This window comes from Dipodomys merriami, unplaced genomic scaffold (genome assembly GCF_024711535.1).
Source record: "Dipodomys merriami isolate MVZ:Mamm:240054 unplaced genomic scaffold, mDipMer1.0.p SCAF_273, whole genome shotgun sequence".
Lineage (NCBI taxonomy): Eukaryota > Metazoa > Chordata > Mammalia > Rodentia > Heteromyidae > Dipodomys > Dipodomys merriami.
The window spans coordinates 203248-222015 of NW_027204193.1; the positions used below are offsets into that span (position 1 = coordinate 203248).

Genomic DNA, 18768 nt, shown 5'->3' on the forward strand with positions numbered 1-18768 from the left:
CAAAAAAAATTAAAATACTGGTGTATAGTTTCAAATGGAAAATGAGTACTTTTTTAGGGCACTATTTATGCATTTATTTATTATTTTATTTCAGAACTGGGTTTTAAACTCAGGGTACTTTGCTTTCTAGGTAGGTTCTCTAACACTCTAACATGCCTTCTAAATTATATTTTAATTGGATTTTAACACTTGCTCTGTAATGATATTTCTATAGTATATGCTCTTCATCACATTAACAGAATACATTAAATTGTATTCCGCTGAATAGGCAGAACATACAGATATTTAGAAAATACTGGACTTTATGAAACTGTTACCAACACAAATAGCAGTGCATAACTACCTTCTATACAATTGTTTTATAGTAATTTCAAAGAAATCTAACTGCTGGGTAGAGGTTGTACCAAAAACTTGAGGCTATAAATGCTGTGCTCTGGAGAGTCCCTGGTAATTTAAATTCTTAGCTCCCTTTCTTCATTACAAATTAGGACAAGAAATGAAAGTAACTGAACTGGACTCTGGGCCAGATCGCTTTTAGATGAACCTTGTTTTTCTACAGTAGTACCAGTAGTTTAATACTGACTATCCATTAAATTGCCTGACATCAGACCCCTTATATCAAACTCAAAAGGAGGCAATCAGAGCCCGTGGACGGCTTTATTCATACACAGGCATGCCGTGGGCGTGCACACAGGCCTGTGAGCAAAGGTCTGTGTGTGCCGCCTGATGCTGGCGCCTGGACCTGCGCGTCAGCCCGGGTGCCCCCACCCCACAGGACGCAGACAGGGCGCAGACCAGACCCTCCTAGACCAGCTGTCGGGCGCCACAGAGGGCCGGGCCTCCCTACCGCTGGCCTTGCTGCAGTTCTAGGCATCAAATACACTGCGATCTCCCAGGCCTCCCCCCCCCCCCCCCCCCCGTGCGCTCACAGCTGGAAACAACACACCACTCTCTCTCTCTACCTAGTGAGCTAAGAGGCAACTTTCATCACAGTTACAATAAAACACAAAAACACGACTCTGACAACCCTAGCTCTACAACAAATTACAAGCTGTATGAGGTATACAACGTTTTAAATATCACTTTTTAAAATAGAAAAAGCCAGAAAAACAATGAATTGTCACCTGAAGCCGAGAAAGGCACAGGACAGAAGGGCTATTGAAGGGGGGCACACCTCCGAGCGTACTTTTTGTGTGCTTTGACTTTTGGATGCATGGTATGCTATGTAGGCCCAGGGAATCAAACAATTGAAACAAAATGCACACAAATAAATAAACCAGATTCTATTTCAAATTAACAACAAATTCTATAAGGGTGGAAAAAACAATCTAGTTTTCTTTCTTTTTTGCATTTTTCTGCTGTTTTTCCAAATGGCATTTGTTTGCTTCCTTTTTCTGGGTTGGGGGGTGGGGCAGAGTAACTTCTAGATGCAGTATTGTAAACCTAAGGAAACAGGAACTTCAGCTCTCCTTGGGAGGTTTGTATTTCCTGGTGGTGTAGCAACCTTTAAAGTACTTCAGGAAAGGAGACAACGGCTGATGTTATGGGAAACATAACTCTCTTGCACATCACCCATAATGTCAGCTATGTACACAGGCAACACTAACTGCACTGTGAGGGATTAGAACTAGAGGTGTCATATGAATTTGTGATTACATACACACACACACACACACGTGATTTTCCTAGCTATCTGCTGAGAGCAATGAAGCCATGCTACTCCATTAAAAACAAAAAGCACAGGACCCCGATCTTACTAAGTGCCACTGTATACCAAACAGAACTCGTGTTCCAGGGGGGATGGGAAATAGCTCTGCAGCAGAGGAAGTGCACAAACGCTTTTTAAAAAGATGAAAATAGCCGGGTGCCGGTGGCTCACGCCTGTCAGCCTAGCTACTCAGGAGGCTGAGATCTGAGGATCGCAGTTCAAAGCCAGCCCGGGCAGGAAAGTCTGTGAGACTCATATCTCCAATAAATCACTGGAAAATCAGAAGTGGCCCTGTGGCTCAAGTGGTAGAGCGCTCGCCTTGAGCTGAAGAGCTCAGAGTTTGAGACCCACAACCAAAAAAAAAAAAAAGTATATATATATATATATGAAAATAGGAGAAATGACACAAAAGATCGGATACAGGATTCCCATTAAGTAAACCTAGAATGACTTGAACATTAAATAAGTAATCCATAAGGTTGTAGATAGAAGGGTGGCGGTGTTCCGTAAGTAGAACACAAACTGATATGGTGGAGGACTAGGGGGCCTGGAAGGAGGGGAACCGTGCCATCTGACAATCGCCGTGGTGAAGACTGGTTAGGAGAGGAATGAAATGCATCTGAGGGTAGGGGAGTGTGAAGGGGAACAGAATGTGAACGACCTCTCACAAGGACAAGTGGAGAGAGTCGGAAACGATGGAGAAGTGCTGAACGGTGCAAGCGACACTGTGACCCAGTCAGCGTCACCAGTGAACGCTGGCCCACGCAGCGCACATCACACCTGCAGGCTGAAACTAAACTGCAGGCAGCGCAGACAAACCCTACTGCACCAGGTAACCAGCCACACCAAATGCTGCCTATAGCTGAGAAAAAATGTTAAATTCACACTAAATTTTCTAATTTTCACTAAATCTGGAAGAAATGAAGACTGAAGTATTCAAAATTAAAGAAGAATAAAGTACCCACTGACTTCCAAAGGGTTCAAAACCTCTACACAGAAATACATATACACACATACACTCATGTTCATACACATGAATGATAAAACAAAGTGGCAAAACACAAAAACATCAATGAACTTCTATAAAGGATAATACAGAGGAGTTCCTATGCTTGCAACTTTTTTGCAAATTAGGAATTACTACTAAATACAGTTAACAACAGGACAAAAAGGACTGTCTATGTGCAGGTTTCTGAAGCTAGTAAGCGGTTGTCTCCAAAACAAGCTACACATTATTTTCTTTTTTAAAAAGCCAACCTCAACTGAAAAAATACCTGTTGGCAGATAGTCCTAAGCACATATCGCGCATACTCCCTTAAATTGGCAGTCTCCATGGAAACCCCTTTCCCACAGGACTTGGAGTTCTGTGAGCTCGTCCAGATATCTTCTGCATTCCCATCACGCCGCAAGCCCCTCACAGTGAACTCATCATTCTTCAAAGAGCTGACAGTGCTACTACCAATTTTGGCATCTCCTAAATAACAGAACCACAAAAGCAAAATCACAATTTTAGGAGGCAAGGAGGTTAGCTTCCAGGACTTAAAACATATGAAGGTTTTATTACTGAATAGCCAATTACTCAACAACAGAAAGAATGGACCAAGAGAACTAATCAGAGAACCCAGAGCACTGCTGCACATGGAATAAAAGCAAGGTCCAGACTCATTCCTTCTTCTATTTACAGAACTAAATATATTTCCACCAGATTTGGAAAGGTGATCCATTAGCAGTCACACTTAAGTCATCATGGAACACCATTTCACCAAAATTTCAAGCATCAAAGCACTCAAGTTCATCCGACTCACAGACATGCGTCCTTTTCCATTTCTTCTATCACGGTGACTTACTGTCCGCCCATTGCTCGGGGATGGAAGAGGGCAATGTAAACCAGGGTTCGTCATCTTCCTCATTCTCATACCCAACTTGGAAAAATGTCTGTTCAGCTAAGATTTAGGGCAAATCTTTTTTAGAAAGTGATTTTCCCTCATATCAAAGTCCAGGCGAGGTGGGGGGAGGAATATCTGAACAGTGGAAAATAAGGAATCTCTTGTTTCTCCATGGTGAGAGTAATAGAATTTGGTAGTAAACACTGTCAAACGACAGCAGAACTTTCAAACTTTTTGTGTGCTTACCAACAGTAGCAAACCAGACCTTAACAAGGAAATTTCCTGGTACCAACAAATGAGTTGAAGCAGTCTTCACTGCCTGCAGTAAATGAGCCCCGGACAGTGTAAAAGGGCATTCTAAAGCCATCAGACCAACCAAGAAAATACTCGGACTTGGCTGAAAGGGGCGGGGAGGGGGGCGGGGGGGGGGGGTCTGGTCGTGGGGCCTGAACTCTGGGCCTGGGCGCTGTCCCTCAGCTCTTCAGCTCAAGGCTAGCACTCTACCATTTGAGCCACAGCGCCACATCCGGCTTTTTTCTTTTTGCTTATGTGGTGCTGAGGAATTGAACCCAGGGCCTCATGCATGCAAGGCAAGCACTCTACCACTGAGCCACCTTCCCAGCACAGGGAAATTTCTTTGAAAGTCTGAATGGCTTATGAATATTTACTTTTGAAATCTTAAAAATAGAGCACAGGCTGGGAATATAACTCAATGGTAGAGCTCTTACCTAGCATGCACAAGGTCCTAGATTACACACACACACACACACACACACACACACACACACACACACACACACACACACACACACACACACACACACACACACACACACACACACACACACACACAGGGTATTTCAATTCACCAGTATATTCTCATTAAAATACAAAAGAAAAGACTGAAAGTTCACCTAAAGGAATTTACTTACTTCAAGAGAACTTTTCAGGAATAGAAGGAAAAGACCAAATTCTACACATACCAAAATGGAGTGTGTATTTGGCATGCTTAGGTGATATAAACAGCTATCTACACATCGTAAACCACTGTAGAAACTAGGAACCAAATTCCATAGAAGATCTTGTCATCTGGTCAACAGGAAAGCGAAGGACATGGTGAGGTCAGGTGAGCTACAACTTCTGTGAGAGCAGGGACAGACGCTTCTGCCCGAGTTGGATATCCCCTTTCTTTTCAATGTTAGGGTCACAGAGGTTCGAGGAACTGGGCTAGAACTTGTCTGCAGCTGACAGACAAGTGAACACGCTCACGGGGTGCTGTGAACCCCCTGAAGCCCTGCTGACTTTTGGCAGGCCTGATCCTGACTCTTCAAACCCAAGGAGCCTCTCTACTATTTGAATAAAGCAGCAGACAGATTTCACTTGGGATCTGACTGGTCATGCAGGTGGAGACGGCAGTGATCTTGGCTTCTGCCATTAAAGCACCTGTCACATATTCACATTTCCAACATTGGCCTATCGAAAATCCAGTGAGCCTTAGCAATGCCATCAGAAAAAGCCCGTCCCTTCTTGGTGACTCTGACATTTATCACATAATAGAAGCAACCGGCTGACTTGTCTTCAAGCACTATCAGAGAAGGGACCTAAGCCCCTGGGCTCAGAGAGACTCTTCCTTCCCATCTAGCTGCAAAGGCTGTGGGTGTTTCAAGAGTGTGGATATAATTTGGTTGAACTTTCTATCCACTTGGTAATTCTGTTTTAGTCAGAATTTCTAACAGAAGGTAAAAGGCAATCATTAGTGAAGGACAAAAACAGGTACCCAAAGTTGGAAGTAGGCATCACTGAATACTTCCTAGCCATTCAAATCCTTTACTATTTACAGAGTAAATAAATGCCTAGAGTATCAGAAGTTAAAGCATAGATGGCTAAGGCCAGGTATGGTTGCCTCATCCCTTAATACTAGCAAATTAGGAGACTGAGATTTGAGGACCGAAGTTCAAGGCCAGCAAGGCGGGAAAGCCTGTAAGGCTCTGATCACCAGCTGATCACTGAAAAAGCCAAAGTAGAGGTGTGGCTCAAGTGGCAGAGCACACATGTTGAAAGTGGGGACAAACACTTCTGCCCATGTTGGATATCCCCATTTCTTTTAGCCTTTAGCAAAAAAACTAAGGGACAAAGCCCAGGCCATCTGTAAGCCCCAGCACTGGTGCCCACACACACATGCAGACATTCCAAGAAAATACATACAAATAAGGACGTAAAAGACATCTTAAACACTATGAATGAAAAATTACTGTCACAGCTAATACTGATTATTGACGAAACAACTATCACTTGATTAAAAAAACTGAGGCAGAAGAATATAGACTAATTCAGGGTCCCAACAAAAGCAAGAATACTACTATTAGAACTTAATTTTTTTGATGTTCTGAACCCAGAATATACAGTGATTAAAAAGTAAACCTTTAGTGAAAACAAGTCATTGATGTTCTTCTACCCACAAATGCTATGTTTCTACCAACACACGAAGGCAAAACGATGCAGCAGTTCCAATGGTCTATTTCACGTCAGAATGAGACAGTGTAATTATAGCAAAATGAAAGACGCCTCTATATAAATTGCTGCAGGATCGATAGGGACAAAAGACAGAATTCTCAGAGTTCTGATGGTTCTTGGACTCGGAAGCCAACCAATTCCTCCCGGGACAAACAGAACACATGGTTTCAAATACGGTTTAATTACACCTGAAACTCAATGCCAGTTATTTTGCCTCAATTTCTGGTGACAGTCTTACCAAGCATCATAATTGCTTTTAAGACGGCAAAAACGGCTCCCACTTCGATGCTGTTGTGAGCAGCGGCTAGCAGGTGTCTGTCACAGGAGGATCTTATGCCAGGGAAAGGTTTGCCTAGAAAAACAACAACAAACCCGTGACAGCCCCTGAGCACATTAGCAGCCATCTGCAGTCACTGTCGTCCGCAGGGCCTCGCCCTCGGCCTGCTCTAGGTGATGCTCTGGGATTCACCAAGAGACACTGCCAGTATTCTTGTTTTCTTTGTTTTAACTATTCAAAGTGTTTTTGCTCCTCAGAGAGATATGCCAGTAGAACTCCCAGGAACACATTATGTGTCAAATGGATCTTTAGGATTAGACATCACTGAAAGCTCTAAGATTTGTTCTTAGTACTGGTGCTATAGGAAGAGCATCTATGAAATCACTGCCCTGGGTGGGCTGAGGTGGTTCAGAGTCAACACGCAGTGTAATGGAGGATCAGGCTGCCCACCGGTGTGGCATGACCTCAGAGCAGAAGTATTCCACGCGTTTATTAATTACTTATTTCCCAATAAACCTTGATGTTACATAAGTGAAGTCCTGTCAGCCTGCCCACTGGAATTATTTCACTCCTTCATCACTCTCAGATCAAGCCACAAAAGTCAGGAAGGAAATTACTAAACAGCTTGTGAGGTCACAGAACTTCGGCTCCCCATGAACACATACCCGAGAGTTTCCAGCCATCGTCTTACCGGTCGCCTGCGGTGACAGGCAGGCCTGAGGAGCTCGGAAGAGGTGAAGCAGGAGTCTGCACGTCATCCTGGCCCCCGGCTCCGCGTCGGCATCTCCACAAGCTAGGGGGGCATGAAAAGCAAGCTTGCTGACTCACACAGAACAGCTCCATCGGGCTGTCTACTAGGCTGAGTCTGCTGGCTCCGTGCTTCTGAGAAACCCGAGCGCAGTCCATTAGAAATGGGTGCACGGTTGTTTCCCATTCCCGAGGGGTCGCATGCCTCCATACAGAGCGTCCATGGGTGACTCTGCCCCTGAGCCCGGCGCCCCACCCCGCAGGGCCGTCGGGCCGCGACCACTCACCTGCCGCCAGGAGCGAGGGCAGAGCAACGTGCTGCACGACGTCCTCCAGGGAGAAACACTGTCGTGCTATCAGAATAGCAATGAAAGTAGCTAATGAATCATGGAATGAAAGGTCACTCACCTTCAAGAAAAACATTGACAGGTTTTAATACCTAACACCCCGCAGCAGGAGCAAGATCAGTATCTAAGAGAAAGTAGGAAATTCCCACACGACCTCAAATCCCAACATGGCCCACAGAGGGAAATAACTATCTGCACCCCAATACCGTAAGAAGACACTGAGCCTAAACATGTATTCAACGGAACTGGAAAGCATGATAATGATTTTTGGCAAAATGCAATCTAATACATCGTTGAAAGGAAAGAGCATCAGGAAGCAAAGAAAAAGAGAAGGTCCTTCCTGCAGAAAACAAGCCACAGTAATATTCTGGAGTTCCTTTCTGTGGCAACTAATGTGTTCTTTTTTGATGGTTTTTTTTTTTTTTTTTTTTTTTTTTTTTTTTTTTTTTTTGTCAGTCGTGGGGCTTGAACTCTGGGCCTGGGCGCTGTCCCTCAGCTCTTCAGCTCAAGGCTAGCGCTCTACCACTTGGGCCACAATGCCATTTCTAGTTTTCTGGTGGTTTATTGGAGATGAGTCTCACAGACTTTCTTGTTTGGGCTGGTTTTGAACCGTGATCCTCAGATCTCAGCCTCCTGAGTAGCTAGGATTACAGGTGTGAGCCACCAGAGCCTGGCTAATGTGTTCTTTAATGTGATTGAATTAATTTTAACAACTCTGAAAGTTTCCAAGTGACCCAAATTAAAAAAAAAATTAAAAAGTGGAACATTAATTTAGTAATAATGCAATCTCTACCTTTCCTGTTCTCACAGAAAGAAAAATGATACCTTCAATAGCCTTCCTAGTGATTGCTACTATCTGCCAGGGACTAGGACTAAGCAACATTTAAAACAAAACAAAACAAAATCTAAGAGCACACCATGAAATTATGAGTAACCTATTTTTATGGATGGCAGATTAAGGCAGAGTATACTTAAAAGTAACTGAGGACCTAATGAATGATGTTAAAGATAAAATCTTGGGTCTTTTCTAATTGAAAAATCAAGCCACAACTAATGGTTTGTTTGTTTTTTTGTTTTTTTTTTTTTGTCGGTCGTGGGGCTTGAACTCTGGGCCAGGGCACTGTCCCTGAGCTCTCTGAGCACTCCACCACTTGAACCACAGAACCCCTTCCAGTTTCCTGACAGTTAATTGGAGATAAGAGTTTCATGGATTTTCCTTGTCCGGGATCTCAGCCTCCTGAGTAGCCGGGATGGCAGGCGTGAGCCACCGGTGCCTGGCTTGAGTCGTACCTTTATATATCATACTTAAACCCAGAGAATGAAGGACGTTCAGTCCTGAGACAGCAGAACTAGGGAGCAAACCTTCATCCAAGAGGCAGCTCTAAATTTTTTCTAAAGTTCCTTATCATAAGTTTTACTAACGTGGCGTAAGTGACTCCAAAAAGTGATTTGGCAGAAAAATGTAAATCAGGCAGACGTCTAAGAAACCCACACCTGGGGAGCGGCCTGACTGCTGCGGCGTCGGTGCTATCTCTAGTTGAAGTGGACACTTCTTTGTCACTTTTGTAGACACACTCAGTAAGAAAGATGGGTACCTTCTTTTATTTCAAAGTTGGTTAACTGTTGATAAGGGTCTTATGGACTTTGCTGCCCTGGCTGGCTCTGAGCTGCAGTTCTCAGATCTCGGCCTCCTGGGCAGCTAGGAAGACAGGCGTGAGCCACCAGCGCCCGCGTCTTTTGGTCTCACTAGCCTCAGATGTTCATGAGCTCGCTTGCTGCGGCTCGAAGCTGCCACCATGCAATCCAAACAGGGCCCCTTCCATCTCACAGAAAGAGCTTGCACAGCTTTGCCTTCCAGGGCGATCGACACGTCCTAGTGATGTCTAAGGCAGCACAACACAATCGAACACCCTAGACAGAGACATTCACTAGCCATCTCCAGAGTGTCCAATGTTTTAGCTGTCTCCCATGACAGGGGACATATCACAGACATGTTCAGTTATATCCCAAGATGAAAACGAAAAATAAACAGCTGAGAAGAGATAGTATGTATGCATATGCCTAAAATCAGCTAACCAGAAAGTTCAGGAAATAGGAAACTCTTTCTTGGCTCCTGCTCAAATAAAGCTATCTATTTTATTTTGATTTTTTTCATGTGTTTAATTGTTGGCAACTACACTGTAATGTATTGCTTTTGGACAGAGAAAGAAAAATACTTACATTGCAATTGAGTAAGTTAAATAATTTTAAAATCCAAATAGATTACTTGGTAGCTAAATTTAAACTTTTTAAACATATTTAGTGAAAAGGAAAACTTACATCTACAGTGCAAAGTACATCATTAAACCCCCACACGTGATTTGAAGAACAACAAAGAGCCTTCAGAACACCCAGCCACTCTGAACTGAGGACCGTGCAACAGGCCGTAAGCTCGGAGGAGAAACTGGCTATGTCATTAATCCTAGAAAAGAAAAGCGCAACAGCAGAGAGTCACGGGGGACCTTCTCAGCACTTTATTTCACCACTATTCATTTTCTGAGATTTAAGGATATAATAAATACCCTTTTGTCAAATAACATTTAGAGCCTTAATCAACGACAACAAGAAGACTTTAAATGCTTCGTAGTAATCAATAATATCAAGGAATAAACAATAGTTGTTGCCACACTTAGGTAAATTGGCATTTTTTGATTATGTGAACAGAGCTGATCTAGAGCTTTACATTTTTATGGCTATCTAAAGTTAAAGACACTACATAGTATAAGTAGATTCAAAGAGTTTTTTATTTGTATTTTAAGGTATGTTTTTGAAACTGATTATATCACACATAGAGCATACCTAAAGTATTCCATGACTGAGGAATAAACCAGAAAGCATTATTGTTTGGGATACGAATATTGTAGGATAGAGCAGAGGTGAATTCAGAAATAAAGACAGGGAAATGAAGGCAAATGAGAGGCAGATGTGAGCACAGACAAGCGCTGAAGAGCTCAATTCCAAGTAGCAGCCCGGCGGGACCCCTGCCCAGGGCGGAACCAACCTGCTGGGGTCCTGGTGGCCCATGCACACGTTCATGAGGGTGTTGCAGACAAAGCTGTAGCGGTTGGCCGCATTGTCACTGAGGATCTTGCCCAGCACCGAGTAGTTGATGCTGCGGGCTGAAGGGTTCTCAATGAAGTCCAGCATGAAGTCTGGGTCCCAGCGCAGGTTGGAGTTTGCAGGCAGCACATTGTTATATATGGTTTGCTTTACCTTTGAACAGGCGCTACTGAGGTCACAAGAAGAAAAATTAGAAACCAGCAAAAAACACACAACAAGAAAACCATTGCATGGAAGGACATATGAAGTCCCCGAAGAAGTTCTAGGTGACGAGTTCTTAATCTCACATTCCTAACAAGCTGGGCATGGTGTCCAAAGTGTAGTAATGTCTCAATGAATCATTTACTCAATTTATGAAAGGAAAAGATAGAAAACTTTTAGTGTTAACCTTATTTTCTATATCCTTTCCAAAAGCTGTTCACTAACGTTATCACCAAGTATTATTACTTAAAAATGCAAATGGATTTGAGTCGCACACTGGACATCCTGGTAAACTATTGGCGGTACATGGACCCCGTGCTAAAGCACATGGGCAGTGGTGCAGCCATGAAAAACAGACATGCGTGCCGGCCTTCTGGCAGCTTCTGTTCCATGAGGGGTGAGGTGAGCTCTGTGATATACCTCAGCAGCATTACTTTTCAATGACTTTTTATAGGAGCTGGGGATGGTGGTGAGTCCATATGAGTCCAGCATTTGGTGAAGCTCACAAGTTGAAGACTAGTCTGGGCTACATAGCAAGACAAAGGCCGGCCAAACAAAACAAGGAAAAAAACAGTCTACAGACTGTTTGCCTGAGGCTGTTGCCACTGTCAACAGCTTTAAGGCAACAGATTGCTCCCTTCCATGCTTACTACAATATTGCTTCAGTCTTCTTTCGTCAGAATCAGTTCTGAGTGGTGTCTGTTAAAAACACACATGTCTGGGCCTCACTGTCGGTTTTCGACAAGCTCTCCCAAACACATGGAGTGCCAAATACTGCCTGTGTAGCAGTGGTCTAGCAGAGAGAACTGAAATCACTCACTATGTAACAATGATTACAGCCTTCTACATTCCGGAGTCTTCTTTTTTTCAGGCAAGTAATAGAAAAATTTGTCAATAACCAGGGAAAGCTGTGGCACTTTTTTAAATGACCCTCTTGTGGTCCCCTACTCTTAATCCTCTTTTGCTCACTGGGCTTACTGTGCCATTCTTTGTATTCGGCTCTTCATTCACGTTCATTAGCCACAGTTCTCAGGTTCTTCGTGTGGATCACAAAATGCTAACTGGGTGCTCTCCTGGTCCCCTAACGCCACAGACCCAGTCTGCTGTGCCTCCCATATCCTCATCTCAAGTCTTTAATAAAATGGACTTCTGCACATTGTAGAGTTACCAAGTTTTTGTTCAACTACTGAATTCTACCAATCTTTACATTTGTCTTTAGAAATAATTATGCCTTTTTTCTTAATTTTTATGAGGTATACTCTACTCTTCTCAAGCATGTAGATTTCTGTACAGTGTTCTAACTGACTGGACTGGGAAACTCCTGAATTCTGCAACTCATGCCTCATTTCTGGGCTGCCTGTTCTATTTACTGTAGTCTGTTTACAAATTTCTATGTTTAATGAAATACTAGTTACAATCTAACCGGTCTCCGTGGTATATAAGCCAAAAGCCCAGAATTTTCCTTCTGAAACAACACAAACCAGAAAAAACAGCTAGAATAATGAAATCAATATGTACTTTAAGGCCAAAGGGACTTGTGCTCAAATCTAGCATGGATCACGTATGAATTATGATTGAGAACAATGGCTTCTGGCAGGAAAGCCTACCAGAATTCCTGTGGTAGCTGTGAAGATTCATGATTTTCTTTTTCTTTCTGCTGGTTCTGGGGCTTGAACTCACGGCCTGGGCACTGTCCTTGAGCTTTTCTGCTCAAGGCTAGCATTCTACCACTTGAGCCACAGCTCCACTTTTGGAGATGAGTGTGTCAGGCACTTTCCTGCCTGGGCTGGCTTCAAACTCTAATCCTCAGAGCTGAGCCTTCTGAATAGCTAGGATTATAGTGTGAGCCACCAGGGCCCAGCTGATTCCAGGACTCAGTAGAGAAATAACCTGGTACCTGAGACATACCTGTCTTAAGCTACGGTTGCTATGATTAGCATTACAATTCCCCAAATGTTCCTCTCTGCATAACTATATGTGTTTTATGTAAGATTATTAAAATTGCTTTATTATACAAATAGAAATATTGCTGCACATCTAGCTTGCTTGAATACTCTGCTAATACCAAAACAATCCTAGCCACAAGATATCTCAAGAAAGTTACATTATCCGGACACCAGTGCTCACAGCTGTAAACCTAGCTACTCAAGAGGCTGAGATCTGAGGATTATGGTTCAAAACCAGCCTGGGCAGGAAGGGCCTGTGAGACTCTTCAATTAAATACCAGAAAACCAGAAGTGGCGCTGTGGCTCAAGTGGTAGAGCGCTAGCCTTGAGCTGAAGAGCTGAGGGACAGCGCCCAGACCCAGAGTTTAGGCCCCATGACTAAGAAAGAAAGAAAAAAAAAAAAGATTGTATTGAAATCGGGCCCATTTCCACATTTCGTCAAGACTGTGAAAATGTGATTTTGAGGGTCTGCCTTCCACTCCATAGTAATGCCTACAAATGAGTCAGGCGCCTCAGGGCACCGTCTGTGCAGTGCCCAGCAGACGCACGTACTGGGAGGAGCACCGCGGGCAGCAGAGAGACTTTCTGCCCTAGGAAATTTACACTCTACAGAGGAGCATGGTCATAAATCACAGTGTAACAAAAGGGAGGGGGGACGGACGAACAGGAGCTGGGCAAGGGAAGCAGAGCCATGGATGGCATAGAGAAGCAAGCGGGCAGGCGGCGGCGGGAAGTCCTGAACAGCAGGCGAGAGTAAGCACAAAGGGTTGGAGAGACAGGCCCACAAAGGCCCCGGGGTGAGCAAGGTCGGGGAGACAGGCCCACCAGAAGGAGATGGGACACTATAGAGTGTTTGAAAGGCTAGGGAAAGAAGGAAGGAAGGAAGAGAGGGAGGGAAGGGCAGGAGGGAGGGAGGGAGGGAGGAAGGAAAGAGAAAAGAGAGAAGGGAGGATAAGACAAGACAGGATATAGACAAGTAGGTAGACAGACAGGTAGGTAGTCAGACAGACGGAGAGGCAGATAGATCTGCCTGGAAAAGCTCTACAAGAGCACGTGGGGCCGAGGACCCTTGGCTGACTCACTAGGGAATGGTAACATTTTGCAGCCTCACGGAGAGTATTAAACCCAAAGTAACACTTAAAGCCTGATTTTTAAAATGGGCTTATCAAAGCCAAGGTGGTCAGAAATAAAAGCAGAGTCTCCCACTAGTGTAAAGGTGTGTGAGACATTTATCATCACCTCACTATGCCTTACCTAAAACATACTGCGGAACTTGGGTTGTGCTGGGGCGGTGGGCTTGCTAGGCAGGCACCCTGGCCCTTGAGCCACGCCTCCAGCTGTAAAACTTACAAAAATATAAACCCTCAAACACAAAAAATCATCCTCTTATTGTTGAAGACATGAAAGTCAAAGTTATGGTTTATGACATAAAGGTCACGGTGACGTAGGATTAGAAAAACCCCATGATCATATACCTACATCTTTACTGTGCTTTTTCTTTTATTGCAGTTAGGTATCTTTAGTCTTTACTTCAAACTAATCTTGAATATATCAACCAGTCACATAATGGAAGTAATTGTTTTTCCCATTTCCCATTTTTTTTTTGGGGGGTCCGGTCATGGGGCCTGAACTCTGGGCCTGGGCGCTGTCCCTCAGCTCTTCACCTTAAGGCTAGCACTCTACCACTTGAGCCACAGCACTACTTCCGGCTTTTTTCTTTTTGCTTATGTGGTGCTAAGGAATTGAACGCAGGGCCTCAGGCATGCAAGGCAAGCGCTCTACCACTGAGCCACCTTCCCAGCCCCATAATGGAAGTAATTGTAATGAGTTTATATTATTAAAGTGGATGGCAAAAGTGGAGCCAGGCTGTGGTCTGAGGACAGTCCAAGCAAATACGTTAGTGAAAGGCTATCTAAAAAACTAAGCTGGGCATTGTGGAACAGACCTGTAATACCAGCTATGAAAGTAAGAGTGAGAGGAACACGGCTGGGAGAGGCCTTAGGCAAAGAGCAGAAGACTACCTGAAAAATAACTACATCAAAAGGGCGGAAGGCCTGGCTAACAGACCAGGACGCCTGCCTAGCAAGCACCCACCCCAGCACCACACACAAACACACCAAACCAAGGGTACCACCACACACAGACATGGGCTCTGGATTTTCTTCTACTCACCTAAAGAGGTCTCCAAATTTACTTCTGAGGTGGCTACAGGACACGTAGAGATCGTAGAGGTAGGCTAAGATGCACCTCTCTGGAGAAGAACACTCTGAGGGGTTGACCACGTGCTTCACCACGCCGCACAGCCTGGGTGCAGAAGTACAGGAGGAATGAGGCACCGGTTCTGACACTGTGCATGTCATCCGCCTGTGTCTTAAAGAACACCAGGAGAAGGCACCGGATTGTTAAAACTAGTCTTTACAGCGCAGCGTGGGATCAAACACTAGGTTTTGTTGTAAAAGTTTCAACAACAACAAACAAACCCAACCAACCAAACCTCCACACATCACTGGGGGAATAAAAGCAGTGGGAGGAATGCCTCCAAACAAGCCATCTAGGGAGAGGAGCTCAGCAAGCAAGCTGCTCCGACTAGAATGCACAAAGAAGAAGGGCAAAGCGGAAAACAGCACAAAACCATTAGGAATGCAGTCAGCAGGAGGACTGCAGAGTTCACCCCTTTATAAAGAAGCAATTCTTTAAGGAAGCAGTTGTGAAAAACCTATCTGGTTCTGGCTTGAATTCATAAGCTGAAGTCACAAGCTCCTTGATCATCCAACTTAGAAACAAACATATCTGTGTTTTTCTTATATACAGAGATAAAGCCCCATCTTTTTAGTGACATATCTGTGACAGGATTAGTTCTAAAGTACCACATTACAATACTGTGCTAAGTTTCCCCAACTGCTCAAAGAGGGCTCTGAGGCACAGCAAGGGGAAATTTCTTGCACAAAGGCAAAAGCTACTTAGTAACAGAATTAGGGGAGCCTCTCTGCACCATTCAGGGGACAAGGAAAAGCAGGAGAGCCTGCCTCCCACAGGCTAAGAACAAGAGAACCGTGGGTGTCAGAGGCGGACCCCAGGAGACCAAAGAACACCAGTAAACGAGTTTCCGTATACTATCTTATAAGAATGGCTTGAATTAAAGAACAGGGGCAAATTCCCAGTTAGAAAGATTTGTTCAAGTCTGTAAGATGCATTAGCTATGTGATGTTGAGGCTGTGATGTTAAATATTTAAGTTTTATAGCATGCTCGTGGTCTACTAAATTATTTCCTAAATTATAATACATTGTCTTGTATTTACAAGTTTGAGATAGTTCAGATTCTACTCCTTAATGTGTATGTACAATGAATGTATATAACAGCCAGCACTTTTCCTTTCTCCAGAAAAGCTGCTGTTAAATTGATTCAACGTGATCAATAATCTAGAATTTGTTCCATGTGCTAGATACAAAGATGTTATCAAATTGAAGAACTCCACTACTTTTGAAGCCAAGAGCAAAAATATAAAAATATGGGGGGGGGAACCCAGATTTTCTTTTGTCATAACAGGCTCGAAAGAGGGGAAAAAAGGGATGAAAGGGACTTGAATCAACTCTGAAGAGCTTGCTCTACTCAGCTGGTACAGGGAGGGTAGTCAGCGATTCTTCAGCCCAAATTCACTCACAGTGGCAGAGACAATCTTAGGCTACAAATACAAAGTGAAAAGAAGACTGAAAATGAAATCATTTGTTTCAAGTTAGCTCTTGACAAAAAGTATAATTTTAATCAAAAAGAAGAAACTGAGGAATCAAATGTCCACAATGGCAGAGTATACAATGCTTTATCTGGTGTTGGACTCCCAAATATATACATTGTAAACGCACACAAGAGAAGTTTCAAGTGTCCATTATTTACACTACATGAGGACGATGGGCACTGTCAATGACAGAATGATGTAAATAAGCAACCCTGTACACTTTTCAAGGGGTAGGAGCAAGTCAGAAAGGAGCAAAGAACCATACTTAACTGAAAAACATATTCTTTACAGATTTGTATCTCCAATACATGTTTTCTGGCAAATGCTCTTTTAACTACAGTCTTATTGCAACAGCCATCAGAATTATTTTTTCTCTTAAAAGTTTTATGTAGCGGGCACTGGTGGCTCATACTTCTACACAGAGGTGTGAGATCTGAGGATCACGGTTCAAAGCCAATCAGGGCTGAAAAGTCCCCTTGAGACCCATTACCTCCAATGAACCACCAGAAAACCAGAAGTGGTGCTGTGGCTCAAAGTGGTAGAGTGCTAGCCTTGAACAATAGAGCTCAGGGACAGTGCCCAGGCTCTGAGTTCAAGCCCCATGACCAACCAACAGAAAAAAGAAGTTTTATGCATTTTAGGACTGGAAATAGTTATGTTATTTTTCATACTAACCCTTCAAACACCTGGGCTGTCTGATCAGGATTCAGGATCAGACAGCTGTGGTACCGCCTGAGGACAGCCACTATGCAGACGCACAGTCCCGTTGTGTAATTTCCTGCCAGGCTGGAGGACTTTAGGAGCAGTTCAGCTTCCACCACACTCAGCTCATTTAGTAGCTACAACAGAGAAGAGGCTGGATAAAACTGCCGTTGCCCAAGCAAGTAGGAAAACACGTCCCTCCAAAGACCACTAAAATAGTGTCATTTGCTACACCACCCTTCCAAAACACAAGTACTGGCAAGTTAAACTGGTTTTTGCTTGTAAGCTTTAACCAATTTTTAGATTGTTCTTCTGTCTAGACATCAGGTGCATAGAAGGAAGTACCCAGTGCTAAATCAGTTACTGAAACTTTATGGCAGCCTAGATTCTGAGCTAGATAATTCTAGAGAGCATCCCCATTCTACATTTTCCCTCCTTAAACATAACAGGCAACTTTCCATCATTTTCTTCTTATTAATTAAGGTAATGCCTACTATAGAAAAAAATAAAGCCAAGTCAAATATCTATTCACTAATACTAGAAACAGATCAACTAAAATATCTTAGAAATACTATGGAAGAGAGCAAAATTATTAGGCTTTAGATTTTTTTTTTTCTTTCAACATAAAATGTGCTGTAGAATGGAGGGAAAATAATCTTTCTTCATTCTGAAGACAAAAATTACAAAACTAAAAGAATTTTCAAAACTCTCACATATTAGATGATATCTATTTTTAGCACCAGTAATAAGTAATTAAATGAATGCAAATATAACTAATATACTACTTATACTGTTAAATCAGAATGTCAAATTTAAAAAAAAATAAGAGAAGAATGAGTATGTTTATTGGTAAAGTTATGGTCAGATACAAACAAAAGTTTGGGTGTGCTGTTCTACAGCAGGGCGGCACGGACATACTGTACATTACAAAAAGCCTGAGGAAATACATATCTGTATGCAAAACAACATTATACAAGAGATGCCTGTGCCTAAGCATCACAGGGTGTGTGATACATATGTTTTTACGTATCAATTAAGAAATAAATTTAAGCCAAGACGGCGGGGCACGCCCTAAGTCCTGGCCAGTCAGGAAGCTGAGGTGGAAGGTCACTTGAAGGCGGCTTCATGCCCAGCCGGGTCACTTGTTACACCTATGGGTGCACTTTTTATAAATGCAAAGAAGTGCATTTCTTGATGCCTGGCAGAACTGTTGCCCTACAGGGTCTTTCTGGCACCTGTATTGCGAAATCAATCAATCCGTTGATATTCAGCGCCGGCTCCATGAGATCAAAGATGAGCTGGATGTGGTGAGCCAGCGGGAGGTGGAAGGAGGCCCCGGAGGCAAAGCTTGTGATCTGCTCCAGCACGTTGTTAGAGATCTGCGGGCAGGGCAGGGCAGAGAGAGAGAGAGAGGGTCACACAGCAGCTGCAGGCCAAGCTCCCTCAACAGAGAGGGTCACACAGCCGCTGCAGGCCAAGCTCCCGCCCACCTCAATTCTGACTGCTCAAGGGGGATTCCCTTAAGAGAAACAAAAACCACGTGCAAAGCAAACTCCCTTACGGTTATCATTTGAAGAAACAGGACGTGATCACTAAGATCTACACCT

General features: G+C 43.5%; 2 protein-coding genes across 8 annotated transcripts in view; one reads left to right on the forward strand and one right to left on the reverse strand.

Annotated features, from left to right (window-relative positions):
• The window catches only part of LOC138837635 (mediator of RNA polymerase II transcription subunit 12-like protein), a 213494-nt gene that overhangs the window by 46142 nt on the left and 148584 nt on the right, over window positions 1–18768 (reverse strand). For 6 of the 7 annotated variants that reach the window (XR_011375387.1, XM_070036566.1, XM_070036565.1 and 3 more), the window contains 9 exons: window positions 18397–18540; window positions 17135–17298; window positions 14898–15029; window positions 10520–10747; window positions 9799–9940; window positions 7420–7540; window positions 7077–7178; window positions 6347–6460; window positions 2983–3182 (listed from right to left, as the gene is read on the reverse strand). Coding sequence is in view for 6 of the 7 variants with exons in the window: in XM_070036566.1 (XP_069892667.1) it covers window positions 2983–3182; window positions 6347–6460; window positions 7077–7178; window positions 7420–7540; window positions 9799–9940; window positions 10520–10747; window positions 14898–15029; window positions 17135–17298; window positions 18397–18540 (1347 nt within the window). In the remaining variant the exon portion in view is untranslated. The remainder of the gene's footprint in view (window positions 1–2982; window positions 3183–6346; window positions 6461–7076; window positions 7179–7419; window positions 7541–9798; window positions 9941–10519; window positions 10748–14897; window positions 15030–17134; window positions 17299–18396; window positions 18541–18768) is intronic. The other variant, XM_070036562.1, reaches the window with a different exon arrangement.
• Window positions 1–18768, forward strand: part of LOC138837639 (P2Y purinoceptor 12) — a 43754-nt gene that overhangs the window by 11650 nt on the left and 13336 nt on the right. The window lies entirely within an intron of this gene.